The sequence below is a fragment of the Hibiscus syriacus genome, unplaced genomic scaffold (genome assembly GCF_006381635.1).
Source record: "Hibiscus syriacus cultivar Baekdansim isolate YM2019G1 unplaced genomic scaffold, ASM638163v2 tig00117038_pilon, whole genome shotgun sequence".
Classification (NCBI taxonomy): Eukaryota; Viridiplantae; Streptophyta; class Magnoliopsida; order Malvales; family Malvaceae; genus Hibiscus; species Hibiscus syriacus.
In genome coordinates, this window is record NW_024063534.1 from 865988 (window position 1) to 877947 (window position 11960).

The window sequence follows — 11960 nt, forward strand, 5'->3', positions numbered from 1 at the left end:
ATGTACATATAGGTTATACTAAGAAATATTTTATGCTTTACTAGTGTTGGTGGTCTGGCTAGGAAGGTAGTGATCTTAGGCGGTTCATCATCTTCGATTTCAACGCAAGGACGGATTCATGCTACAGGTTAGAGCGCTAATGTCCTTCCTAAAATTTTGATGGTCTAATTACTTTTTAAGTCACTATTAATTCTGAAAGCATTGCAATTAAGCCCATATCCCTACCAAAAGTTTTTGGTATAAGTTTTTTAGGACACTATCAGTTTTAAAATTAATGAAAATAAGCTTTAATCCCAAATTTGTCTAGTTTAATTACATTTCAAGACTTTTGAATTTTAAAATTAATGCAATTAAATCTAATATCTTTATTTTTATGGTTAAATTACTTTTTAGGACCCTATTTATTTTGAAGCCAAAGAACTTCCCCTTATAATTCAACCCTCATTTCGTCCCTGTTTAGGAGGAAGGCCTCAATCTACATCTTATCTAGAGAAAATGACATATACACTCGTAGTAGAAAGTATGAAAGAGCTTCAACCCCACACTCATTGTTCATCATTTTCTCTAGTCCCTTTTTCACTTCTTTTCCCGCATAAAACATAGTGTAACTCTGCTGAAACCAAAACGGTGAACCGCTTGATACCACTACTTTTGTTACCAGACCATCCACAAGTAGGTGAGCTACTAATGTGGTACCTTGATCCTTTAGCAGCACTCTGAATCAGGCCCTCTCCAACCCCTTCTCCAATCCCTTCAAACAGCCCTCCAATAAATTCCATCACCACTTGAGAAGCAACCCTAGCCGCAGTCCCTATCTTGCTCACCTTTTCAACGCCTTTGAAACCGTTGGCCTGAACTCCATTCACCGTGTTCTTAGCACACACTGCATGGAGATGATAGTCACAGATGGTGCAATGGTACACTCTCCCGGAACTCCTGCAGTGGCACTCGCCACATACGAAGCCGGCAGAGTCCGCACTCGATGACTGGCCGTCGGCGTGCATTGGCAAGAGCCTTAGAGTGTGTGGATGGACGGATTTGTTGAATAGTTCAGTAGACAACATGGCACAGCATGGGTGCATCTGGAATCTGCATACACTGCATTTGAAAACGCTTCCTTTGATTGGCTTGACACAGATATCGCACCCAGATTTCAATATTCCACCTTTAACAATAATCGAATATTTTTGTCATAAAGTTATAATAGCATCAAAACATTTAACACAACATACTAAATGAACTGATTTTAGGACTTTTAGTTTTAGTCAAGAATCTAGTTGATTTACTGATTATATTATTAGAAACATGATCGCATGTGTTCTATGCGAATGTATATACATGGGAGGAATCCATCTATATTGATATTAAATTGAGCTATAAATATCTTCGTGTAGTGGTAAAACAAAATAAACTTGTGAAAGGGGTGGATGGGGGTGTCTTTTGAGAGCACGAGGTTAAAGGGAATATTATTCTCCATAGAAGCATTTGGTTTGAGCAATCGCGTTTGCAGAGTGTGTTTGTATTGTCAATAATTAAAAAAAATTCTGAACAGATAATAGCTCATAAACACACCAGTCTATTAAAAAAATTATAATTATTTATTACAATACAAGCTGAAAACAATCCATGATCTAAATTAAATTCGTAAGTTAATTCATGTTGAAAATTAAAGTGCAAAATAAGCAAGTTAATTCAAGTTGTTGAAGCTTATAGTTATGGTTTGATGTAATAGCCTTAACCTATTGCATTTTTAGCCTAATGCTCATGGGAATACCATATTGCTTTAAAAGAAGTAATAATTACCTGGTTTGTAAAACAAAATAATCTTGTGAAATGGGTGGATGGGGTGTCTCTTAAGAGCAGGAGGTGCTAAGGCACAGAAGTGGTGAAGCTGATAGTCACAGTGAGTGCAAGCGAATCGGAGGCCTGCGCCGAACTCTTTGCAGGCGGCGCAGACGAAGAGGTCGGTGAAGTGAGCCTGGGAGATGGGGTGTTGCGGGTGAGTCGCATGGAACATTTCATGTCCCTCCTCCTGAACCACGGGGGATGTTGGGAACTCAATGTGATGATGATGATGAGGAGATCTCCAGTTGCTTATTGGTTGATTCATGGAGTTTGGGTTTTTTATGGGAAATGAATTGGTTTTCTTGAAGGAGAGTTTGTTGTTCATCATCATCGGAATTCTTTGTTTGATGCTCCTGAGAAAGGTGGATGTGCAAATTTTGAGTGATTGGAGAATATTTATACTGGAAAAGTTTGACACTGCCCAAGTTAGTAAAAACAAGGCTTATATAACAAATAAGCGCCTAAAGTATATTTTCTTTCTCATTTAAGTACTTAAAGTATTTTTTTGATCAAAATATGTATCTAAAGTTATATTTTTTTGTTAAAATAGGTACCTAAAGTATTATTGATCAAAATAGGTACCAAAAATATTAATTTTTTCATTTAAGTACATAAAATATTCTTTAATTAATGCAATCTGTCAACTTCTTTAGAACTTAGATTAAAAAGTTTGAATAATTTAGGTACCTATTTTAACATAAAATATTTTAGGTAATTATTTTGACAAAAAAGATAACTTTAGGTATTTATTTTGACCAAAAAATAGTTTAGTTACTTAAATGAAAAGTAAGGTATACTTTAGGTACTTATTTGTGATATAAGACTGAATAAAAAAAGGTGTAAAATTAATGTAACTAATTAATAGATTAAATTAAGTATTTGGGTATTCAACTATTCTCATAGTTTCATTTTGGTCATTTGACTATTTTTTTAAAAATTATCACTAAACTTATGTTTTTATTCCGTTGTGATAATGTATCCCTATAAGGTAACATCATGTCATCACTAAAGAAATAAAATAGTTGTCGTATCAGTAATTCTATTTTTTAACGACAGGCGTACAAAACAAAATAAAACCTTACATTTAGTGATTATTTTAAAAATAGTTAAATGATCGAAATGAAAATATCGGAAGCAAAATAAATATTTCACCTTAATTAATAATAGTAGAAATACTAAATAACTTTATATGTAGGGTTAATATTTTTGTGCGCCAAAAGTAGAATTTTGTTTTACCATGCGAGTGAATTTTAAAAATCACTACATGTCCCATTAATTGTTATTTATTTGTTATAAGCACGTGTCACACTTACATTAATATTTTAAATCCTTAAATGGAACTATAAATTATGTGCGGTTTCTCTGATTAATTGAATATTTTGATGAGATTAAATTGATTTAATTATGGAATTAATCATTTAAGTTAGTACTTGTCTTACTATATTATAATATACATTTACTGTAAATGTAATTGCAATTATAATATACAAAATAATTATATCAAAATATCAGCAGATAAAACTACAAGTAAGAACAATAATTATATTAGAATAGTTAGAAACAATAACAATTAGGATTACATAAAACTAGCCTTGTTCGACACTTGGGAACAACCAGGACACCCGAGTCTCTTTAGTCAAACGCGATAGTCAGTTGGATATCCTAGTCAGTGCCAAGACACTTCAATAATCAGCTGGGTGAAGATGCCTCAAGATTCGACGGAGTTAATTGGATGACGTACATTTCTGATGCAGCTCCAGATCTCACCCAAATACTTGAGGGTATTTCAAAAGGGCTAGAGGGGTGTGTGAGCTTCGAGAGCAGAATACTCAGTCGTACCATGATGCCTACTTCAACATATTAGATCAGTATTTTCATGACTTTATACCTATTCCACTTGCATTCTCAACTAATGAATGCATGTAGTACAATACAATTATTAGTCTGGCACTGAACTCGTAAGCTCATCGTTCAGAATGTTTTTCCGTGTGTAGGTTCATAGGTAACTAGTAGCGGAGCATTATCGTCTATAGTAGTTCCATATCAGCCGAGAGATTAAGAGTACATATTGAGTCATTCTGTTAGGTATGACTAATAAATATATCGGTAAAGAGGACAGAGGATTGAGAGGAGTGAGCGAAGTGAACATAATATGTCCTTACAAAGAACGTCTCGTAGTGGGGGTTACGATTATGTAGGTTGGGGTGCCCGTAGTATGGTACATGGTTATTTTTGTAAATATGTACCAGGGTTTATTTATTATAAAAGGAGATGTAACCTAAACCTATGAGATATTGAATAACAATTCTAGCGCCACCTAGGGCACCGAGGACGTAAGCACATTGCTGAACCTCGTTAAAATTCTTGTGTTATTTCCATTTTATTTACCCGATTATTCAACAATTGGTATTAGATGTCAGAAGCCGAATTTGAAGTTGCGAAATTCGATGGTCAGGGTAACTTAGGATTATGGAAAATAAGGGTGAAGGATCTGTTGGCACAACAAGGGATCCTGAAGGCTTTGTGGCCTACAAAGCCGACGTCGATGGAGAAGGAAGATTAGGAAGAATTATAGCAGCGAGCGGAAAGAACCATATCATTATGTTTGGCGGACGAGGTCATGTATCACATCATGCATATGTCGTCTCTAGATGAAATTTGGAAGAAGTTGGAAAGTCAATTTATTTCCAAATCCTTAACGACTAATATGTATCTAAAGCAGCGGCTGTATGGGCTGAAGATACAAGATGATAATGATTTGGCATAACACGTGAATGTCTTCAATCAAATTGTTTCTGATTTGGCTCGGTTTGATGTGAAAATTAAGGATGAAGACAAAGCAATGATTTTGTTGTGTTCGTTGTCTTGTCTTACGAACATATGGTGACTACTCTTATATATGTGAAAGAGACTATCAAAGTTGAGGAGATTACTGCAACCTAGTTGGCTCACAACTAGCGGAATCGAATGCAGTGGAAAGCTATCAAGTTGATAGCTTATATGTCACGGGTAATCGAGACCGTGGACAGAAGACAGAGAAGGCAGAGTCTAGGAAGCGAAATTTCATATCCAAATCTAGGGATAAGAAGACAATTCACTGTTACAAGTGCAATGACGCGGGACATATGAAGTGAGACTGTCCGAAGTTGAAAAACTAGATTGATGAGAAGCGTGATGACTCATCCAAGTATGTGAATGTGGTCGAGGATGACAAATCTAATTACAGTGAGGGTGATATGCTCTCTATTTTAACGAATCAACTGAAGGATGGTTGTATTCTTGATTCTGGATGTTCTTATCACATTACGCCAAACAGGGAATGGTTTTCGACATATAAGTCGATTAATTATGGTTCTGTTTATTTGGGTGATGATCGATGTTGCAATATTGTTGGTATTGGTGATGTTAGAGTTAAGATGTATGATGGTTATGTTAAGACGTTGTGTGGTGTTCGACATATCCCATATTTGAAGAAGAATTTGATTTCTTTGTGCACTTTGCACAAGAATGGTTTTATTCCTAAGGCTGATGAGGATATGAAAACCATTCGGATTGTTAAAGGAGCTTTGACTATGATTAAAGGAATGATAACTGCAGGGAATATTTACAGATTGTTAGGGAGTACCACTGTAGGTGGAGTTCATTCTTTTGAGTCCTGTGATACTACCAAACTATGGCATATGTATCTCGCTCATCTTAGTGAATGTGGTATGGCTGAATTATATAAAAGAAATCTGTTGCATGGTGTTAAAAGTTGTAAGCTCGATTTTTGCAATTATTGTGTTCTTGGTAAACAGACTAAAGTTCGTTTCAAGACTGGGAAGCACACAACTGAAGGGATTCTTGATTATGTGCATTCTGATGTATATTCCACAACATCATCTTTAGGTAGATCTAGGTATTATGTTAATTTTATTGACAATTTTTCACATAAAGTTTGGGTGTATTTTTAAAACAGAAGTCTGACATTTTTGAGAAGTTCAAGCTGTGGAAAGCAGAGGTAGAAAACCAAATAGGACAAAAAATCAAGTGTTTGCAGTCTGAAAATGGTACGGAGTACACATATTCACAGTTTCTAAACTTCTGTAAGGAGAATGGGAGTAAGAGGCATTTTACAGTGTGCAAGACACCACAACAGAATGGTCTTGCGGAACGGATGAACAGGTCATTGAATAAAAGAGCCAGATGTTTGCGGTTGAATGTGAGGCTTCCCAAACACTTCTGGGTTGAGGCAGTTAACATGGCGTGCTATCTTATTAATAGATCGCCAAGGGCATCATTGGCTGGGAAAGTTGCAGAAGAGGTATGGACTGGTCATGATGTTACTTTTGATCAATTACAGATTTTTGGTTGTCATGCTTATGTGCATGTACCTGCTGATGAGAGATCCAAAATTGATGCAAAACCGAATGAGTACATTTTTCTGGGTTACAAGACAGGTGTCAAAGGATTCAAGTTCTGGGATCCAATTGCGAAGAAAATTGTGATCAGTAGAGATGGTGCTTTTTATGAACATCCCATGTTGCAGCAGAATAAAGACACGACAGTGGTGGATTTCGAGCAGTTTCCAGTTGAGAAAACAGAAACTTCTCAACCGACTTCTGGTGGTTCCGCTACGTTTAATTTGCAGGATTATAGTCTCACTAGAGATAGGGTGAGACGGACGAATATAAATCCTTCGAACAGATTGGGTTTTGAAGACTTGGTCTCTTTTGCACTTACTGTTAGTAGTGATGATTTGGTTACTTTTCATGATGTTGTTACTAGTCAGGAAAAAGACAAGTGGATGGTTGCCATGGTTAAGGAGATGGATTCTTTGAATCACAATCGCACATGGGAGTTAGCTCCCCTTCCTGAGGATAAGAAGCTTATTGGTTGCAAATGGGTGTATAAGAAGAAACCAGCAGTAACAGAAAAATAGGGGGGAGAAGTTCAAGTCTCATTTATTAGCAAAGGGTTTTTTCACAGCAGAAAGGAGTTGATTATGATGAAATTTTTTCTCCTATGGTCAGGCACACTTCAATCCGAGCAGTACTTGCATTGGTGGCTAGTTGGGATTTGTATTTAGAGCAGATGGATGTGAAAATTGCTTTTTTACATGGTGATTTAGAGGAGAAGATCTACATGTAGTAGCCTGAAGGTGTCACTCAACCTTGAAATGAGCATTTAGTTTGCAGATTGAAGAAATCTTTGTACGTGTTAAAACAGTCTCTGAGTCAATGGTACAAACGGTTTGACTCTTATATGATCAAGATTGGCTACAAGTGATGTGAGTATGATTGTTGTGTCTATGTTAAGAGCCTTGAAGATAGTTCTTTTATTTTTCTATTATTGTATGTTGATGATATGTTAATTGATGCGAAGAACATGGATGATGTTATCGGCTTGAAAATTTTATTTAGTCAAGAATTTGATATGAAAGATTTAGGTGCTGCAAAGAAAATTATTGGAATGGAAATCTGCAGGGACAGAGACTCAAGGAAACTATGGCTATCTCAATGGGGTTATGTTGAGAAAATGCTAGAAAGGATTGCGATGAGCATCGCAAAACCAGTGAGCACTCCATTGGCGAATCACTTAAGCTTTCATCATAACAGTGCCCTAAGACAGATAAGGAAGTTGAAGATATGGCAAAGGTTCTGTATTCTAATGTTGTTGGCTGCTTGATGTATGCAATGGTATGTACTCATCCTGATTTAGCTCTTGTTGTTAGTCAAGTTTGTAAGTACATGTCTAAACCTGGTAAGTAATATTGGGAAGCGGTCAAGTGGATCTTTAGGTACTTCAAGGGTACTGTGGGACATGGAATTATTTTTGGTAGTCAGTGGGATAATCCTTTGGTTGTAGGATATGCGGATTCATACTATGCGGGTGATTTGGATAATAGAATATCTATAACATGGTATGTCTTTACTCTTGGTGGAGGGTCTATTTGTTGGAAGTCTACTGTTCAATCTATTGTGGCATTATTTACAACTGAAGCTGAATACATGGCAGCGGCTGAAGCTGCAAAAGAAGTTTTATGGCTTACTAGTTTAGTGAAGGAGTTGGGTGTTCAGCAAGATGGAGTTCAGTTGCTTTGTGACAATCAATATACTATTCACTTGGCTAAGAATCATGTATATCTTGCTAGAACTAAGCATATTGATGTAAGGTTTCACAAGATTAGTCAGTTGGTTGCATCTGGAGAGATTTTGTTTTAGAAGGTACATACTGATGAGAATGCCGCTGATATGTTCACCAAGCCATTTATGACAAACAAGTTCATGCATTGCTTGGACTTTTTGAATGTTTCAAGTTGTTAAAGAAGTAAGGTAACCCAACCCACATTGAATGTTTCCTAACGGACATGATATTCGCCAAGGTGGAGATTTGTTAGGTATGACTCATAAATATACCGGTAAAGAGGATAGAGGATGGAGCGGAGTGAACAAGAACATCATATGTCCTTATAAAGAAATTCTCATAGTGGGGTTACGATTATATGGGTTAGGGGTGTGGGGGCGCAGGCCCCATGGTATGGTATAGTGTTATTTTTGTAAATATGTACTAGGGTTTATTTATTATAAAAGAAGATGTAACCTAAAGCTATGAGATATTGAATAAAAATTCTAGCGTCGCCTAGGGCACCGAGGACGTAAGCACATTGTTGAGCCTCGTTAAAATTTTTGTATTCTTTTCATTTTCTTTACCCGATTATTTAAAAAATTAATAAAAAAGAGAAAAATTTTATAAAATTAAAAGGTTCTACACAAGATTCGCAAATAGCCTATTACAATAGAAAATCGAAGTGGAGGATCTTCAATAGATGCCTTAGAAAAAATGACTTGATCTCCTAAAACTACCACCAGAATAGAAGTAGAGACTTAATGATGTGAACCGATTCAACATCATATTCATCCTTGCATCTATAACCTTTCATAAAATTCGAAGGGGATTCTCTTTAACTTATTCATTTTCTACATTATGTTTATGATATGATTATATTCGTAATATATGATTCATATTTCATTTGTTATAACATGAATATATTTATTTATATATGTTACATCTATAGTTATAATAATAATATTCATTCATTATCATATGATGAAAGAGTTATTATTATAACCTATAGTTCACATCTTTATATTATATGCTTATTATTTTAATCACTTAGTTTATATTATGTTTATTTGTTAAGGTACATAGGCGGTCACTTATTGGGAGCTGACTTAAGCTAGTAAATGGAGTCCAAAGCTATGGGAACATGACTAGGACAACTCCGGGGAAGCTAAGGATCAATTTGGAGAAATGTTTTCAACTGCACTCCAAGTCCATAACTGACTTGAGCTAGACTTCTGAGCTAGCTAGGCTACTCAATTCAGGTGGGGAGTTGCACCATTATCAACACCCATTTGAGTACTTCAAATATGGGCCTAGTCAATTTTTCACAATTTGTACTTTTTCTCGAATATGTGCCTTTTCACAAGGAGCTACCAAAAGATTCATCATTATACAACTCACCTATGGCCAACTCACTTTCAGGTCAAACACTTTGGAACTAGCTCATTCATGAAAGGTTACCTTCCAAACATTGTGACCTTTTGTGAAAGTTATTGTCCATGAAGATGCCTTATCACTTAGGTGCATGTTGGTGAAGCGGTTTCAACCAAAGGAGGCCTAATTGACGAAGAGACATGAGGAATACCAAGGTGACTATTCGGCCACACACACATGCATTGCACATGGAGCGTTTGGTACAAAAATGAACAAGTACAAGACTATTCGATTAAAGGTGAGGTTCATTCATCCTAACCAAATCATCATGCCCTTTTGAAGACTTAGCTGAACTAACACAAGGCCTAAAGACATATGCATTCATTTAATAAGTTATGTACATTCATTAAGTTATGTATTTTGGCCGAAACAACACCTAACTATTGAGTCAAGCCTTTCAATTCCTATAAATAGGGAGGCATTCATCATTTGTAAACAATCAATCAATTTATAAACTTTCTTTGTGAGTTAAATCTTTCTTCAAAGTTCTTTGAGAACTATATCAATTAAGGAAGTATAATTTTTATACTTGTGGCGTCATTCACTTCATCTTTGATACTTATAATTCCAATATCATATATCTAGTGGGTTTAAGTCATTCTCACCACCCCTTATTAGGTTTATAGAGGTTGGGGCTATACTCTTTAGTATAGTTTCTTCTTTAACTTATATAAGATATTATTCCTTTAGATATTCATTATCATTCCTTCAACCATCTTTCATTGCCATTCATACAACAACATCAAGTCATATTCATCATCAACATCCATTGAAAGACACCATTACATCTATCACCTTCCGCAACAACTCTATTTCTATCCTTACTTATTTCATTTCATTTCCATTTCCATTATATCATTATCTACCATACACTAATCATATTTTCTTCTTTTATTATTTGCATCCATACTTATCAATTCAGGAGCAATACTTGTTATCATTTCTTGGATCGGGATAACACAATAAGTCTATCTATTATCTTCTCCATTGAAGGTTATGGATAGGCATACATCACTTAGTTCCCTTATTGAACTTTGCATTAGGTTGTTAGTTAGTGTTTTTATCACAACCATAAATTAGATAAGGATTAATTCCCTCCTTGAACTCTCTCTATTCCTCCCATGAACAGTTCAGTGGTTCAAAGGTGATAGTTCCTCAAAAACATCCCAACAACACTTAATGTTCAAATTTTTCATATCGATGGGGCCTATAGCCATCTAAAACACACGTGCATAATTACACTCACACTTTTCCACATAATCCTGAATCTCTTCAAGCTTCCTTATAACATCTGTATCGAGCTTATCATTATTAGCCTTTCATAGTAAGCAATCATCAAATCTCCATATTACATACATTTTTCTAATGTTATTGATATTCCTTAAAATTGTATAGCTTTCTCTCTTCACTCTACCTTGGCATAGACCCAAGCTTCGTCAACCTCTCTCTAAATTTTTTAGGCTAGTTTCTAATGTCTCTTTTTAAGCCTGAATGATCCTCTCATTAGCTTCCTTACCCTCTTGAGTTTTACTCCAAATCTTGTTGAGTTTCTTTCTTAGCGTCAAAATTGAGGCATTAGCGACATGGAAGTCAACATCCTTAAAGGCTAAATGTTCCCGCTACTCATCCATCTCTACAATTATATATGAGAAGAAAAAATGAATCTTATCATTCATACCTTGAAAGGATCACACGATTTCTATCATACATCAGGCAACCTTCATGATAGTGTTAGTGGCTTTTACATAATTATGTCCCTACAAATTCAAGTTAGACCTAAAGCTACTTTTTATTTAGGCACCTCCCCTATGGAAGTTGCGAGGATAACATTAAAAGTTAGCCCTAAAAATAATAAAATAATGAAAAATGGATGTACAAATAGCAATCAACACATACCTCATGTAGTCAGAGTAGTTGTAGCAATACGAATAGAGCTAACACCTTTGATAACCTTTGAAATAAATTCAAATATGAACTATATGGGAACGGTAGGAACAATATCTAGAATAAAGAAAGTGGTTGTCTCCCATTCTTTTCCCTTATCTTCTACTAGTCACACCTTCTTTTCTTTTTTGTTAAAGGAATCCTTTCTCATCACAAGGTTGAGAGGAGTCAACTCCCTTTTACTTTCTGGACCCCAAGAACAAAGCGGTATGGTCCATATCTAGCATCTCAACTGCCTTAATACTGTCCACATTAGAGAAATAACTCTTATCTCAACCTTTGAAGGAAGACTTGTCTCAACTTCAACTTGATGAATCCCCTCTGTGTCTTCCTCCATGTGATAGCACCTCACCTTCTATTAGAGGGTTAATACTATATTCGGACCCCACTTTAGGTCAATTATGCCTTTCCATCTCATCATGAGGGTATACTTTAATTTTTGCATGAAAAAGTAGGTAAGCTACATTTACTTCGCGTATATAAAAACCATAAATGTGAAAAGCATACCTAGTGAAAGAAAAAATGTTGAAAGAAAAGCTAGCTATGCTACTCAAATCAGCTGGGGAGATGTACCAATGTCATCACCCATAAAAATACTTCAAATCTGGGCCAAGTCAAATTTTTAGAGTTCG

At 35.6% G+C, this 11960-nt stretch overlaps 1 protein-coding gene across 1 annotated transcript; it reads right to left on the reverse strand.

Moving 5' to 3' along the window:
* Positions 1 to 545: 545 nt before the first annotated feature.
* On the reverse strand, positions 546 to 2110 carry LOC120197000. Its single transcript, XM_039198654.1, has 2 exons — positions 1806 to 2110; positions 546 to 1173 (listed from the first exon to the last, which is right to left on the reverse strand). The coding sequence occupies exons 1-2, from the start codon at positions 2108 to 2110 to the stop codon at positions 546 to 548; spliced, it is 933 nt and encodes a 310-aa protein (XP_039054585.1).
* Between the last annotated feature and the right edge of the window lie 9850 nt (positions 2111 to 11960).

Bases quoted from the DNA above. Each gene is read 5' to 3' on its own strand.
- LOC120197000 (XM_039198654.1), bottom strand. From the start codon at position 2,110: ATGAATCAACCAATAAGCAACTGGAGATCTCCTCATCATCATCATCAC. The intron at 1,174-1,805 runs AGGTAATTATTA...ATATTCGATTAT, and splicing joins ATTATTTTGTTTTACAAACC to TGTTAAAGGTGGAATATTGA.